We start from the raw sequence: 17,932 nt of genomic DNA on the forward strand, positions 1-17,932 counted from the left end.
AAGGCCACTTCCATGAGGCTTTTAACCTTGTCTCTTCTCACTCTGACTGTTTCCCATGTATGGACATATTAACATAGTTCTTACCTTTCCAGATCCAAACACTGCTTCTTGGGCGTATCTGATGAGACACTCTTTGCAGAACAAGTGAGCATCTGCACACTGTGTAAGCTCCTCAAATGGAAATTCCCCATAGCAGCAGCGGCATTCAATAAGCTGGCCATCCTACAGGTTATCAGAAACACATAGGAAATTCTCTAAATCAAGTAGAGGGGACAGTAATGTCTTATATTCCCCAACACCCAAATACATTGGAGGTATAGCAATCCCTAGAAGTGATATACTGATATGAGTTATTTTCTGCTGTGTAAATCTGGCTCAAGACATTAGCACAAATATGGAATACATATGACAGTGAGATTTTCTTTACCCTCCTCCTGCCATCCTTTGCATAAACTTATATCCATGAATTCCATGGTGCCAGCAGAACTATTTGTATCAGATGATAAGCATGATTATAAAAATCAGGGACATAGCCCTCCCTGGATGGTACAAAGGTAGTTAAAGCACAGCACTATGAAGCTATCCACAGCCACTGCAGTATGAGTTTGATTTCCAGCAAGGGAGGTGACCCACATGGTGCGGCAGACTCCTTCTGTCTCACCTGCTGCTCCCCTCAGCAGTGTATCTCGGTCAATTTGTCTGTTCTGCTTCCCACTGTCTCTGGTGAATCCTCTTGCCCCACACCTCCGGCCTGTACCCCATTTCTTGTATGCATGAATAAATAATCTTTCAAAAAAAACAAAAAACAAAAAACATCCAGGGACAAAGGGCAAGAGTGATATTCTACAAAAAGCTTTGAAAGCTAGATTTTGTTCTTGTTTGCAGACAGCCATGTAAGAGGATTGTGTCCTAGTCCAAACTTCATTGCAAGGAATTACTGAAGCTAACTAAATCAACAACTTCGAGTACTCTGAGTACTGGGAAATTTATTCTTTTTATTAATGGCAGTGATTATCCAGTCACCAATCTATTCCAGCAGACACTGTACAAAATTTATCTGATCCTGAGGTTAGACAAATCTTTTCCTTCTAACTAAGTGATAGCCGAGCTTTACACTTTCCTTTTAAGAGTATATCCAACAAATTCCAGGCATTTAAAGGGAACATTTATTTAAAAACAATGTATGTGAAACATCATTGTTCATTATTTTTAGAAATTTTTATTTACTTATGCATAGAAGAACTGGGGAGTAGGCCTGAGGTGTGAGTGGTGGTGAGAAGATTCACCAGAGACAGAGTGGGGAACAGCGGGTAAGACAAGAGAAGTCTGAAGCACCTTGTGGGTTAGCGCCCTAGCGGGGGATCGAACTCATGTTGCAGTGGCTCGCAACAGCTTGACGGCTTTAGGCCTCTAACCTCTGTGCCACCAGGGAGGCCCTGTCATTGTTCATTTTTGTACAGTGCTTAATTTTTCCTCTCAGGTGTAGCCCCATAAAATTTCCATCACCAAGTCACCTATGAAACATCACCCTAGTCCCTTGTGCTCTCCACAGCCATTTTAATCATCCCTCCACCCAGAGTTTCCGATTTATAGTTTGCCTGCTAGTTTTGTCTCCTCCATCCCCATACCTTGTTTGATTTCCCTGTATTACTCCTATAAGTGAAACCTTCTGATACTTTTCTTTTTCCTTCTGAATAATTTCACTGAGAATAATCCCTTCCTTCCTTACTGGAATATTTCTATTATTATTTTTCCTTCAATTCTGACCCAGTCTGGTATTGAGAGTGACTATAGTGATTCATGTTCTCACTGTATCTTGGCAAAGCAAAAACTTAGATCAAGAGAATGTAGTATGGAAAGAGTATATCACCAAAAATGCCAAGGAAATACAGCAAAAGAAAATAATCCATGAAAATGCCCAGAAAAAAATGAATTAGGTGAAATAAGTTACCTTTTGATATTGTTCCTCATTCATCTGCAGGGCAAGCAGAAAGTCCTCATGCTGAAGAACAAAAATACCATACACACAGGTACAACTTTAGTAAAGATGTCATAATCCATCTAGAATTTATTTCCATAAACATAAAAGAACTGTTATTAATAGTCATCTTTTCAGTAACATAGTTTAATAGCTTAGAGTTACCTGAGAGTATATTTAAAATTCATACGAAAGCTAAACATGAAAAAGAAAGCATATAAGAACATGAAAATATGGGGAATACTTCTTATGTAGAAGGGATAAAGGAAAAGACTGATAAATAAACACTTCTGAGAACAGTGGAGAATAGCAAAAGCAAATAGAAAAATCAGTTTCACAACTATATTTGTGATGCTGGTGAAGGGGACAGATACTCATGTTTGTAACTGCTGAGAATGCAAAACAGTACAATTACCAATGAGGGGAATTCAACATTTTGTAAAGAAGTGTTACTTTTTGATTTTCATCGTTTCCAGTTCTAGAAATCTATGCTAAGGATACCTTGGGCAGAAATATGGAACAATTGAATCAACTCTGGTACTACAGAAAATGGTATACCAGGCAGTCTTACAAAGGAAAGAGAAAAAATCTCTATGGGCTTCTGTGAGTATCAAGTTGTACTGGTAAGAAAAGCAAAGGGCATAAAACCTTAATACATTTTAGGTAAGAAAGAAAGGCTTTAAAAAAATCCATTTTTATATATTACATACTTGCTTTTATATAAAATAAAGAAAGATAAACCAGAAACTATTAAAGTGGTTTATGTGTAGAGGGAGGGAGGGAAAACAGCAAGTGGACATATATAACCGAAGAGCAAAATTAGAAGAAAAAAAAAAAAAAAAGCCAGATCCTTAACACTCAAAAATAAAGAGAAATAAATGTCTTTATTAAATTAATGGCATAAGCACACAGACTTATTTCATGTGACAATATTTTGATTTCATATTCCTGATCTGGTATAATCTGACAAGAAAATTAAAAATTAATTTTACACTGCATTTAGCAATACTATTATTGGTAATAATATTGGTGCTGTTATTTGGGATATATTACTATAAAATAAAGGAAAGTAAGGTAATTATGTTATTAAGAATCATTATTTTTAATAAAAGAGAAAATAAACAAAATGAAAAAAATACAAAGTCTATAAACCAAATTGAAACAGAAATTTCAGTATGAATTCCCTTTGGAATAAAAAACACCATATGGCACTTGGAAAAACTGTTGCTTCCAGGTTAGAAAAAACAGAAGTTGAACCTTGGCACCACGTATCCCAGAAAGGAAGGATTCTATTGGCAATAATGGGGCCAGGACAGAGGTACTAACCTGAAGGGGATGTAACCAGCTCAAAACAGGACAATTTGAACTTCAAAAGGAATGGGTTCAATGAACTACAATACATACAATTGCTGTGCAAATATTTTTAACACTCTCCTGATGAGGTAGATGGTAATATTAGTGAATGCAATGTTGATACTGTACCATAAAAAGTGCCAGTATTTGGAAATTTTATATGATGCAATCTACACTTCTCATGATAAAATCACACATGTGTAAAAGATTCAAAGAAAAAGTTACAATAGAAACTTTAAGATAACAGATGATATTGATGGGTAACTCTGATAGATGGATCAAGATGACAATTTTTCTAGAATTCTCATTTCTGCTTGAGATTTAGAATTATCATCACTGGTCATGAGTAATCATTTCATCCATTTTTGAGAAAATGTGAGTCAAACATCTAATTGAATAATCCTAGATTTCCTGTAAGTAATTTTTTCCCAGCAAGTATGTTCTGTGGGGGAGTATCTAAGCAGCAGCTAGCACCTCTGCGCACAATGCTTCTTCTAGAGACAACCCCTGCAGGCATTATGAAACAGAAGCACTTTGTACATATAATATATTCCTTTCTGTCTAGATTGAAAATGTTAAGAGTCAAAATTTGATATTTTTTTACTATTTCATCAAGAAACTTTTCAGGTGACATTGGCTTTTTTTTTTTTTTTTTTGGTAACATGAATGCAGGTGGTGAGGAAAATGATACTACTACCATTTCGTGTGTCACTCACTTAATTCATGCTAACAGCCAATTCCTTTTGTTTCATCAGCACAAATTCAACACAGTGCAAAAAGCAAATAAATGTGAGAGATCTGATCTTGCTGACCTGTTAAAGAGCCTGGAAGAAACCAGAGATCCTTGGGTGACCAAGCATACTCAGATCTGCTGGTCCAGAAAACACACATTAAACAACCTGTATGTATTTCCTGGTTGACATGTGTATTTGATAAAGTATTTTGCAGATCATAAGAGCTAACAGAACCGCTCTGGTTTGTCTCCACCATTACAGGTTGAAGGAGACACAGGTATGTTTGTGAAACTCCAATTAAATTCTCTAAATCTGATTTATGAAACTGAACTTTAGTTGGTATCATCACAAAACACAAACTATAAAGAAAAGGAAGATCTTAAAGGACAGTTTTATATTAAGTATTAACAGCAAACCAGAATCCTAGATATACATTCCTACCTCTGCCATCTCTTTGACTTTCTGTTCATAGAACTCCTGTTCCTGCTGCACAGCTGGTAGGAGGGCACGCCGGTCATAGGACCTACAATGTCGCCGTTTATTTTCCAGAAAAAACATTCTTTTTTCTATTTTTATGTCACCTAAAAGATATGACAATGCAGAATAATGCAGACAACTCTTAAGAATTCAGGCCAGCCATTCCAACGTTCTGTGGCTTTGACTCACACCTATTTTCATTCATCAAATTTCATGAGTATCCTACATTTGGGTAAACTGAGCTACTTACATTCCCCAACCTAACATGTGCTTTTGACCTGAAGTCTTTTTATCCCTTGTTATGCTCCAAAGTAAGCATAATTTCTTCCACCAGTTCTAATTCATTCTACTACTGAGAACCAGCTGGATTTGCAGTTGGGATAATTATGAAAAGGGCCAATAAGCACATCTGCATTGCAGTTGAGCACACGAGAAGTGGAACTGCTAGATCAATCAAATTGGTTGTACCAACTCACACTTTATACCAGAATTATATGAGTTGAGTCACTCCACATATTCATCAACACACAGTCAGTCAGTTTTCACATAGTTATTCTGCTAGATACATGTGTTTTATGTTTTTTATACTCTATTTTGAAAATTTTCAAATATACTGAGAAGCTGAAACAGTAGTGCCTAGTTTCACAATAAGTAACATTTAAATAGAAGATAACAAAATCAGATATATAAAATTATCTATTCAGATTTTCTATTTCTTTCTTTGATTTGGTAACTTAGTTTCTTAGAAACTAAGTCTATATTCCATCTGGAATTTCAATTTACTCACTGAACTACTCTTCAGATTTTCATCTTTACTGTTACTCTTTCAATCCATGAACACAGTACAGGTCTCTATTTATTTGTATCTACTTTCTACTATCATCATCAAATAAATCCTGCCCAAGTATTTTTTTTTTTCAGTGTGATCATAAATGCTATGATTTCTGCATGCTCACTATTAGTATAAAGACTTACAACTGGGGCAGCCTCCTTGGTAGCACAAGGATTAAAAGTCTTACCTTACTCTATCTCAGCCACAGTGGCATGCATTCCATTCCCATCAGGGAGCTAACCCATGTGGCACAGCAGACCTCTCTAGTCTGGCCTGCTGCCCACCTCAGCAGTATATGCGAGTAAACCTGCCTGTTCTGCTCTCCACTCTGTCTCTGGTGAATCCTCTCACTCCCCCCACCCCTATACTTCTGGTCTAACCCTAGTTCCTGTAATCATAAATTAATAAAAATAAATCTTTAAAAAAAAAAGAAGACACACACTGGCTTTTGTAAGTTGAGTTTATATTCTATAACCTTACTGAACTCTGGTATTTATTAGTTCTAGTTGCTTTGTAGCTCCCCTCAAGTTTTCTAGGTAGATGATCATATCATCTGCTTACAGGCAGTTTTATTTCTTCCTTTATAATCTGCATCCCTTATTTCCTTTATCATGTTGGCTAATTCTCCAGTACTATGTTAAATAGTAGTAAATAGATGATAACCTTCCCTGTTTATCATTAAGTATGGTGATGAGGAAGTCCCTCTCAATTATGAATCTTCTAGTTTTAATAACAAATAGATGTTAAATGCTTTTTCTGCATCAATTTATATAATTATGTAAATTTTATTCTTTTAGTATGTTAATATGGTGATTAGACTGATCAATTTTCAAATGTTGAATCAGTCTTGCATCCTTGGAATAGACCCTACTTTGTCCTAATGATTATTATTATTTTTTTTTTTACATATTGCTATTTTGTTAAGGATTCCTTGCATCTATATTTATGATATATACTGGTCTACAGCTTTCTTTTTTATAGTCTATATGTTATCAAATATGATATTTGATTCATTAAATGAACTTCATTAAATGAACTGGTGTTACCTACTCTTGACTTTTCTACCTTGTGTAGACTGATGTCAATTCTTCTAAATGTGCTGGGAAGAATTTTTCAGAGAAACCAAACAGGGCTGGACACTTCTTTTATGAATTCAATTTCCTTAATGTTTTATAGGGCTAACTCCCTGGCCAGGGATCAAACTTGTCCTGCAGTGGCTGTGGAGAGCTTCATAGTACTGAGACAACCCCTTGCACCACCAGGGAAGCCCTATATGCAAGATCACAGAAAGGACAGTGGAGGGAGAACACTCTCTCATTAAGTCAAGTCAAGCAACATATAGCCCAAAGAGCAGTGCTTAGATGGAAAACAAGCTGCAAAGGCAAAAAATGCTGTCAAGAACAGCTATGGGATTCTACTAAGTCATAAATTAGCTAATGCAAATCAAATTTGTTTTCCATTTCTAACTTCCAATTTCCTTAAAGATGATCTAATGAATGCAATATTAGAACCTAAAATTAAAGGAATATGACTGAATGGACTAAAACTAAAAAGATCTAGCTAACAAGGAGAAAAAATAGGTTTATGACTTAAAAGCAAGCTGGGTAAAAAGACCAAGGCTCCATATAAACCAGCAATTAGGCAAACTGTGATTTTAAAAAGCTATGGTGTTCTTAGACTGCATGAATGAAGTACAGAGTCTAAATTCTAGCTGTGGTCTTTATATACCAGCCTCATTTGCAGTACTCAAGTCCTATATACCCAAACTGTCAATAAGCTAGAAAAGGGCACAAGGAAAAGCATAATCAGGAAGATGAGGAAACAGAGAGTATCCAAGACTTCTCAGAGGCAAAAAATTTTAGGAAGGGACATCGTGAGAAGATATATAGAAAGAAGTTTGTATAAAATATGGCTGAACAAGGATGAGAACTGTCTTATAAAATAGTGTTATCTTTACTACTCAAAGTCAGAAACAAATACTAAATGTATCAGGGATGCCTAATGTAAACTGTAGATACAATTTAGGTGAATGAGAAGCCACTACCCTGTCTCACTGTACCACATTGGCAAGAATGTCATGCCAGGAGACCGCTGCTCTGCATAGTAGTAGCTTGAATACCTGGAGTCAGAGTCTCCAGGATTTCCTTTTAGGTCCTAAAGCATTCCTATCCAGATAATCTGCCATCTTAGGCTTTACTGAAATCAAACTATGCGAGGAAGACCAGATATACAGAAAGACAAGCAGGAGTGATGGAAAGGGAAACATTATTATTTATGACATCATATAGGAAAAGTGTCAAGGGCTCTTTTCTTGGACACAAGCAATTTAGGTTAAATTTGTACAATGTAAGTTTACATGGGGGGGGTAGACTTAACAGAATTTAAAATAAACAAGTGGGCTTTTAGGCAAACTGGACTTTTAGCCCTTTTTAAGGGCCTCTTTTTTTTCTGTGCAGAAGCTATTCTTTCAAGTAAGGGACCCTATTGTAGACAATTAGTGGTTTATTAGGCACATTTTGTTAAAGATAAGGCAAATTCTTGTCAAATCTTTAAGTTTTTTCCTAAGCTTGAGTGTCCCCAATACTTTTCCACACATGAATTCCTAACACTGCACACAAAATCTGTAGCAACTTTTCTAAAAAATACTGATGTGTTTTGTTAAAAGTAGCAAAAGCCATTCTGCAGACTTGTTAGGCCAGGCATTCTCTAGGCAGTCAGTACTATGATGCCTCTTACAGCTGTGTGGGAAGCAGAAGGTTCTGCAGAGCAGCTTCACACACTCAATAACACCCACAGTTGTCATTACCTTGTTCAAATTTGAAATCTATGTAAGAATACTGATTCATTTCTTTTCTCTTTTTTCTTTTTCCACTGGTTTCTGGTGATAGTTCCTGCCATTTTTTAATGGCATCAGAAAAGGCCTAAAAATTGAGAAAGGGAAAGGTTACTACTGTAAATGGGACACAAAAGAATATATGAAACATAGAAATCCCCAAATTTCACTTTGACTCAGTTTCAACTACCTTGCTTGCATGACTTACCCAAAATAGGGAGTGGCAAAATATGTAAGATAGCATTTCACTATTTTTATTTTCTCTTTTATAAACTGCTACAATGGCAGAATCAAAATGTTTATGGACAAATTAAAGGGTGACATAAGAAAATGGAAACATTCAAGCTGTCTTTCAATTAGTACAGGTTAAATCACATAGCAAATAGTTAAGGACTGTATTTTATATAGCTGTCATGGCATTTCTCTAGTCAACACTCCCTCTTCGCACTTTTCCCCATATTCCTCTTAGCTTTCATCAATTCTCCCTCTTTCCCCCCTAGCTCCAAGTTCTTACACCAATGCTAATCCCTTTGCTTCCATACTTTTAGTAACCCTATTTTTAGACTTTCCCATCAGTATTTAAAAGTATTTGAGTTTCTGCCATTTAAAACAAAGAAAACAGGTCTTCCTCTTTCAGCCACCAGCCTCTTTTCTTCCTCCCCTTTATAGTCTAACTTACCAAAGGATCTTTCGGCATGTTGCTTCATCGCCTACTATGAGCTGTTTAACTCCCTCTAATCTGGCATCTAATTCAAGATTCTACATTTAACATCAACTTACAAGAACAGAGAAACCAATTAATGATAACAAAGGGTACAGGCAACAAAATTTAGAATGTTAAAACCTATAGGATAAGTCACACATTTTCTCAACAAATAAGCTACAAGAAAATATTAAGTTGAAGTGAGAATTAACAGATTAAAACCAACTGCAATAAACAAGTTTTATATGAAACTTGGTATGACAAAGTAAGCTGATAAAAAGGTTTCTAACACAGAGAAATTTGAACACCCTTGGTATAACAATGATAGAGACTTTTTATCTTCTAAAAATCAACACTGAAATATATATGGGTGAAAGAAATGAAATGAAGTTTAAATTTTGCTTTAAAACAGTCTGGAGGAAAGAAGTAGATAGGAGTAGAGATGAAACAAGACTGAACAGGATTTGGTAATTGCAGAAGCCAAGTGGTTTGTTACAATACCATCAACTTTTATATGTGCTTAATGTTTATAACTAAAAGTTCAAACAAACAGGGAAGTGTAACTCTACACAGTTGACTGTATTCCCTCTACAGTATCATCATGTTTGGGGAGGGGCATAGGGAAGACATGCTATTACTACACTTGGGAAACACGTATGGGTGTAGTACCCACATTCCCATGCACATGAGCATCCTTCCTACAGGACAGAACTCTGCACCATTTGCATAAAGCAAGGACAAGTTCCAGGTCTCACCTGAATAACAGGCTTTAGCTTCAGCCAAACAGTATTTCTCCTTAGACACTCCCACTTTTATTCAAACATCCAACCTACTCCATTTCAAAACTCTAATTTCAAGCAATCCAAACAAGCAGATACCATAAAAAATAGATAGGCCCAGAAAAGGTGATAAGGAAAGTATAGCTCTTTACAGACCTACTCAGGAACCAAGCTACATCCACTGCATATTTACAGCCTGGGGGATAGGCAGTGGGAAGTGGTCAGAAGTCCAACTGTCCACCTATTTACATTATTTGATGTTAATCTGATCTGACCAAATAAAGAGGCTTGAGAAAGCACTTTCCTTGAAGTCAGTCACGTTAATATACTAAACTTTTCATCCTTAGAAAGTTGTTGCTGCCTTGATTAAATTTAAGTTGCATCACATCTGAAGTGTTAGTTAACCAGACAGAGTAGATTACCCACCATAAAAGGTTCACTGGTAAATAGGCCTCTCATTTTTTAAATGACCTGTTAGTTATGTAGAAAGATGATTTATAGACCACACATAAAGTGACTGATGAACGAGCCACCTGGGGGGAGTACTGTGTGAACACTCTACACCAGACAGCACATCAGGGAGGAGCAGCATGGAAACACATAGTTCATGCTCTGGCCATCCTGCATTCCACACTAAAACTTATTACTCTCTACATCTTTACGAGCCAGCCAGAATTCTCCTGTTTCTAATCTGTTATTTCTTTATTCAGTTCTTCCTGATCAGCAAATACCTTTGTCTATTTATCTTCACCCTGACAAACTCCTTAGCTCTTTGCCATCATAAACCATCCCAATTTTCGCAAGCTGAACTCGTCCTTCCGTTATCACGGGAAGAAGTGGTCAAGAGGTGTGACCCCCAACCGGGAGGACCAAGTAGAGCACCTTTCGGGTGATTGCATAGTGTCCCTTGAGCTCATGCAGGGCCCACTTGATGTCCTGACTGCTGAGCATTTTGAAGTCGGCCATCAGGAGGTCAGCAGCTTGGATGAAGCAGCGCTGGTCAAGAGGAGCCAATTTAGAATAGTCAAAAAAGTCTATTTTAGGCAACTGAAACGAGAGAGGCACAACATTAGATGACCAAATAGTGCATTTCCCATGCGAGAAATTTTAAGCACTAGCACTTAGAATAAATGACTTTCCTTCCTGCTACAGGAAATGTAAAAGAGCTAGTGAAAAGAATTTGTGGGGAGTAAAAGGATCAGAAAATAGACCCTAATAAAGCATTTCTGAACTACACTATCTTTTAGCACACAATAAACAAACTCTGGAACTCAAATAAACACCATGATTGAGATTTAAAATTTCAAACTATATTTGGTTAAACAGGTGTCTGTAACAATATAAATCTTACACCAATAGAAAAACTAAACAATGTTAAAAAGTAGGTATCCTGGATGCTTAAGTATTTAAGGGGAACATTGATGTTTTTGTGATTTACTTTAAAATGCATTAAAATGAAATGAAATGAAATGTAAGAGCTGTGCTGATGGGCAGAGATGGATATGTGACAAAGTTGACATAGTAAAACATTAATTTTAATAGTATTATTGGTGGATATACATGTGACCAATGTAAAATCTTTCAACTTTATTGTATATTTGAAAATTTCACAATAAGTATTTTAAAAGATCAACTAAAATGGTACAAAGAATCCTAGTGAATGTGTGCTATATTTTAGAAATTTGATTTGGAGGATTAAAGAACTGGAAGAGTTGTTTAATTCTTTGTGGTAAGTGGAAAACAGTTACAATGAAAGAAGCTAAACACAGAATTCAAAGTGGCTTTGAGGGGGAAACGCTACTTAAGTATAAATATATTCTGCAAACTCATTTCCCCAGCTAGCCTTTAAAAATGGCTCCCAAAAAGAATTTTTCTTCCCACTAAGATCACCAATAAAAAGGCTGTGGTTTGGCAGGCTGTAACCCAGAGCGTGACACTTGCCTTTGTCTCATCTTGGCTGGCAAGCAGACTGCTACTGGGGTTGATGATGACTCTATCTTCTCTCTTTGGATAATCTGGATTTTCCAGAAGAAAATTACAAAGTCTGCAAAAATAAATGATGTTAACTTTCATACTCCTTCAAATCCTACACCTGCTCACTGACTAATACAATGATTGAAAAACAGTCCTTAGCCAGACATTACAATTAGCCAATCAAGCAATTAAAAATATTTGTAGATCAGAAAAACTAAATAGACAAATAAAAGATAATTACATTGAGTTTCTAGTTTTGCTTGTTAGTTTAAAAAGCAATAAATGTACTGATGAATGTGAACTCATCTGAGCTATACTATTACTTAAGTTAATGTAAGGAAGTCACTGGAATTTTTATTGATTGAACTATATGAAATTAGAGAATTTAGATTAAAAGCATCTGTTGTCAGGAAAAAATGAACAAATAAAGAGTGGAACAAAGTGTGTATTCACATTCACAGTTAAAAAGTTTGCTAAGAGAGCTATTAGTAAAATAAAAAAGCCCTTCTGTTGATTAACACTTTTTGTTATCCCATGGTAATGCAGATCCATACTAGGAGCAATTTGAGTGATGCTCAGTTTACTTAACTGCAAGGCTCAAGTACAGGCTATAATTTTTCTTTTATAAAGATTTTTAAAAATTAATTTATTTATGCATACAGAACTGGGGCACAAGCCAGAGGTGCAGGGGCGGTGAGAGGATTCACCAGAGACAGAGTGGGGAGCAGGACAGGCAGATCGACAAAGTACACTGCTGAGGGAGCAGAGGGTGGGTCTGCTGCACCATGTGGATCACTCCAGGGCCAGGGATCAAACTCGCACTGATGCAGCTGCAGCTTGCTTGCAGTGCTGCCACAGATTCTTTTTATGCCAAACCTACATACAGTTTTTTCTCAATCACTATTATGAAATACCTTATAGTATATACAATGACGTATAACATGCAGATTTAATAAGTGTTGACAAGCACCCCTTTACCCTGTAACAACTAAGTTGGACAACAACCTGCTCTGGGGATGATTCCAGTGACAAGGACAGCCTGGGCAGGGAGTGGCACCATTCACCTCATAACAAAAGAGCTCCTGCACTCATCCGGCTGCTGTGTCTTCCCTCTCCTTTCCACACCTGCTCCTGAAGATTCTTAGGGATGACTCCACCTCCCACTAGGTGCCTATCCTTAAATCTCATTCGATTCTGTTCTTCCCATGTACCTCCTATCCAGTGTCAATACTGACGCTGTTAATAGGAGGGCAGATTCAGCAGCAAGAGGACAGGAAAATTCTCATTCCAGCTCCTTTTCTCATCCCAGGGTCAGTGTTTGGGGAACCTAAAATGGAGAGATTGTTTCTTCTGCAACTCCCTTGGACCCATCAGATTTGGCCTAACTCTAAAGCCTTTTCACTCTACTCAGGTACCACTCAACAAATCTCAACATCTTTTTCTTTATTACCTCTTGTAGGAACCCTGTATGTTTATTTATAAGCTCTCCTTTTCATCACCATGGTCTGCACAATGAACTGAAACACAATTAACAAGTCCTGGGGGTGGGGGGTGGGGGAGCCCTCTTATCAGGAATGCAAGAATATGCTCAAAGACTAATGGGTCATGCCAAAAAGTCACAGGTGCATCTTAGGAGGCTCCTGGTGATCAAATCTAGGACAATTCAGTTTCAAAAAGAAAACTGACTGCAATAGATTATAAAATACCATTCATGGAAAACATTTAAGTTCACAGTGATTAAAAAACTTATCTAGCGGCCTCCCTGGTGGCACAAGGAGTTAGAGCAAAAAAACATTATAAAGCTACCCGCAGCCGCTGCAGCATAAGTTAGATGCCTGGCTAGAGAGGTGACCCACATAGTGCCACAGACCTCTCTCTCCTGTCTTGACTGCTGCTCCCCTCAGCATGTATTTCAATCGATCTGCCAGTTCTATTTCCCCACTGTCTCTGATGAACTCTCTCACCCTTGGCACCTCTGGCCTGTACCCCAGTTCTTGTATGCATAAATAAATAAATCAGATAATAATCGAGATGTTAAGATATATGGACACTCCATGTGTAGCCCTTCATTTTTATGTTAAAAAATGCTGGGAAAAAAACAAATGACATAAAAAAAGTTAAGTAGGGAGTGATCTATATTAAGTAATAGTATAGTGACATAGTATATCATCTTTGAAGACAGTGATTTAAGAATACTGTTGCTTTTGTTTAATTAAAATCTATATTAATGAGTTGAACATTTGGTTAACTAATTTAAAGATCATACTTTATAAATCTATAATGTCTCACCTCACCAAATTAGCAGAAAATGGTATGAGGAATAACCTATTTTCATTTTGTATTCTTTGGGATACCTTTATTTAAACAAACAAAAAAACCCACAACCATCAGCCAATCTACTTGTCATGTTACATTAAAAACTCAAGAAATGGGGCCCTCCCTGGTGGTGCAGCAGGTTAATGCACAGCACTAAGAAGCTAAAGCCACTTCCGCATGAGTTGGATCCCCGCCCGCCCCGAGGTGATACACATGGTGCCACAGACCTCTCCTGACCCGCCTGCTGCTCCCCTCAGCAGTGTGCTTCGTTGATCTACCTGTTCTGCTCCCCACTGTCTCTGATGAATCCTCTCATCGCCCCTATACCTCTGGCCTGTATCCCAGTTCTGTGTGAATACATTTTTAAAATTCCTTAAAAAAAAAAAAAAAAACCTCAAGAAATGTTTCCATATATTTTTCCAGATAGGCAGTGACTACGGAACACCTTCTGTTACACCTTCTGTTACAACTATTGGGGAAAAATGTCTTTTAATATCCTGACCAAAGCACAGCAAGTAACAATGCCCAACATCTTAATTCTATCACCATGCAAGAGTCTACAATGTCCAGAAAAGAAATCTCTGTGTGACTAAGGTCAGACCTTTTCCATAGAATCACTTTAAAAAAAAATTTTTTTTATTAAGTGAAATAAATCACTCACTAAAAGGACACTTATGTGAGGTCCTGGAGTAGTGAGATTTATAGAGATGGAAGGATGCGTGGTGGGTGCCAAGAACTAGGCAAAGAGACTAAGGAATGGGAAGTTAGGTTTAATGGGAACAGTTTCAGCTTGGGAAGAAGAAAAAAGTTCTGCAGATGGAGAGTAATGATGGATGTATAAAACATAAAAGAACTCAATGTCAATGACCTATACTTTTAAAAGTCAAGGTAGTATACTTACACATTTAAGTCATAATAGTTCTTCAGATGAATTATTTCCTCTATATATCCATTTGCTACATCTGGAAATCTTGCTTCCTGTAAATGAATGAAAACACTATTCAAATTTAATTCACTATAATGGTTTCAAATTGCAATAAAAACCAGATGGCAAAAATTATACAAGGTGACTAAAGACTTGAGAAGAGCTAAAGAGCAGGTCTGCAGGTATGTGGCTTAATACCAACATAAGGCACCCAAATTTATCTGTCTACGAAGAATATGGAATCTAGAAAGGTCATTAAAGATAATCTCATCTTCTGCTTCCATTCTGCATGAAAATTCATTCTTTCAACAATTATTGAATGTCTCTGCTTAGGCAGAGGAGTTCAGATAAATAAAACACAATCTCAAGAAACACATGATCTGGAGAAGGCAGATTAAAATCCTGGGGGATAAGGGCTAAGAAACTTTTATTCAGTGGCAAACGGCAGCCTAGGCAGGACACAAAGCCATACTTCACTTTCCAACAGAACCTTGTACAACAATGGAAATGTTCTACTCTATACTTTCCAATATGGTAGCTGTTCAGTCCCATGTTGTTAAACACTAAAAATGTGACTGGTGCCACTAGATTAAATTTAAATTTTATTTAACTGTAAGACCTTTAAATTTCTTTATAAAAAAAAAACAGATAAATTTGAGTTTATTTATTCTTGCATACAGAGCTGGGGTACAGGCCAGAGGTGCAGAGATGGTGAGAGGATTCACCACAGACAAGAGTGGGGAGCAGAACAGGCAGGTCAATGAAGTACACTGCTGAGGGGAGCAGCAGGTGACAGGAGAGGTCTGCTGTGCTGTGTGGTCACTTCTTGGGCCTTCAGTGTGAGAATAAACTCGCACTGAAGCAGCTGTGGCTAGCTTGCAATGGAGCATCCTAACCCGTTGTGCCACCAGTGAGGACTGAGACCTTTATATATCAAGAGTCACGTGAGGTTACCAAACTGGAAAGTACAGGTGTAGTAATCTTAAAAACCTGCTTTAAGGGTTTCAATTTAGAATTAACTCAAGTTTTAAAAAAACTGGGGGACCAGCAAGGCAACCCAGACTATGCAGTTAGAATCTTAAGGGATTCTGGCAGGATTAGGATAAATGAAGGAATCCTGATTCAACTTCATGTCAGTTTTTCTTTTAAGTCTATACATGTAAGCATATGTATTCCTTAGGAAAAGGACATCTACACACACAATGCTCCTGAAATGAAAGAAAACTCATCATGTGTAACTATTTACTTAATAAAACTTACCGTTTCTTTCACTAATAGTGCAACAAGTTCTTGGTCTACTTCAGTAGCTCCATGTCCCCAAAGGTTTTCCAAATTGGCCTCCTGAGATCCTGGCATTGGGAAGGCTGGACCTGGCTCTTCATCATCTATTGCTAGTTGTTGGTCTTCAAGCTCTTCTAGAGGATGGGCAGGCTGAGGAGAAGAGGGGCCTGGAATCCCATCCTGCTGGGGTTCTGGTCTTGGAAAAGCAGGTCTTGGAAAAGCTGGCCCTGGAAGTTCATGTTGATACAACAGTGGACCTAGGTCTGCTTCAGACTGCCGCTCCTGAGGAACAACCTGGTTTGTTATCTCCCGGGGCTGTTGGTTTAGAGACTGGAAGTAAGGATGGTCTAACCAGCAGTCTTCTTCTATAGCCTGATCATCTATGATAGCAGTTGATTCTCCAAGATTTGATAAAAGCTCTGTCTCTGAGTCTTCTGATGACTGGTTCTGAGTTTCCAAAGGATCACCATCTGGGAAAAGAAGACTACTTTCTTCCAAGATTATGATTTTCTGCTCTGGTCTGGGGTTGACATTGTCACTAGCTGCCTGATTATGACTCGGTCCAGGCTTGGGTTCTCTTTCTGTTTGGCCACTTGGCTTAATGAATTCAGAAACTCCAGGAGGTCCAAGATCCAGAAAAGCACCGTAGTCATCCTCAGAATCATCCTGTGTCCCAGAATTAAACAATGAGCTGTTACACACTGAAAAATAGCGGTTCTTATCTGATTCAAATGCTGCTCTAGACTTTTTAGGCCTTTCTTCACTCAATCTTTTGAGATCTTGCCACTGAGCAGCTGGTTTGATGAGATTGGGTCGTGATGTCTGAGGTTTATTTGTCTAAGAAAAAATGAAATTTTAATAATAATTCAATTTCTTTCCTATGTCTATACCTCCTTATACTAGTATTCAGTTTCTGAGATAGATCAGTAAAGAAACAAAACCAAGAACACCATTCTCTACAAAACCTATTCTTCACATTTACCTTAACATTGAAATGTGACTATACTTACAGTTACTGCAGCAACTATAAGAACTGAAGTAATCATTTAAATATTGAAGTTTGAATTACAGTATGACTTATACCTGTGAGACCACTAAAATAACTATATAGTAAATAATGAAAGAATGAAAAAACAGTAGATAGATGAGAAATGTCTAGCAAACGTATGAAAAGAATCAATCTCATTAATAATTAGCAAAATACAAATTAAAAAGGATTTTACATCCTCTCCTCCCCCAAGACTAGAAAACTTTTTAGTTAGGTAATGTCAAGCCTTGATAGAGGTGTAGGAAAACTCATACTGTCATTCGCTGCTGGCGAACTGAGGTGAGACTGCCATTTTTATTAAATTAAAAATGTGTATCCTTTCGATCTATCAATATCATGCTTCATATCTGTTCTATAAACCCTTACCTATCTTTAGAGATATAACAAGGATATTCACTGCCACATTACTGGTAACATAAAGAGAAAAAATAAATTGGAGGCCATATTTCTACAAAATACTCTCCAACTTCCCTCCCTCAAAAAGAAGACAGTTCTAGATGGTACTGAAATAATTAAGTCCACCAAAAGAAGAAAAGAGCAAGCAATGTGTACAGACTCACACACACAAAAAATAATTTTATTAAAAAAAAAAAACTATTTCTGTGGCCCTCCCTGGTGGCGCAGTGGGTTAAAGCACAGCACTGAGAATCTAAAGCCGCTTCCTCATGAGTTCGATTCCCGCCTGCCCCGGAGGTGACC

At 37.3% G+C, this 17,932-nt stretch overlaps 1 protein-coding gene across 3 annotated transcripts in view; it reads right to left on the bottom strand.

Moving 5' to 3' along the window:
• The window catches only part of RNF216 (ring finger protein 216), a 122,398-nt gene that overhangs the window by 80,420 nt on the left and 24,046 nt on the right, over positions 1-17,932 (bottom strand). For 2 of the 3 annotated variants that reach the window (XM_004691926.2, XM_012731969.1), the window contains exons 4-11: positions 16,165-17,022; positions 14,881-14,957; positions 11,631-11,733; positions 10,572-10,736; positions 8,181-8,295; positions 4,507-4,646; positions 1,952-2,002; positions 85-222 (exon numbers count right to left, since the gene is read on the bottom strand). In XM_004691926.2, the coding sequence (XP_004691983.1) occupies positions 85-222; positions 1,952-2,002; positions 4,507-4,646; positions 8,181-8,295; positions 10,572-10,736; positions 11,631-11,733; positions 14,881-14,957; positions 16,165-17,022 (1,647 nt within the window). The remainder of the gene's footprint in view (positions 1-84; positions 223-1,951; positions 2,003-4,506; positions 4,647-8,180; positions 8,296-10,571; positions 10,737-11,630; positions 11,734-14,880; positions 14,958-16,164; positions 17,023-17,932) is intronic. The other variant, XM_004691927.2, reaches the window with a different exon arrangement.

This window comes from Condylura cristata, unplaced genomic scaffold (assembly GCF_000260355.1).
Source record: "Condylura cristata isolate star-nosed mole 26May11 unplaced genomic scaffold, ConCri1.0 scaffold00032, whole genome shotgun sequence".
Lineage (NCBI taxonomy): Eukaryota > Metazoa > Chordata > Mammalia > Eulipotyphla > Talpidae > Condylura > Condylura cristata.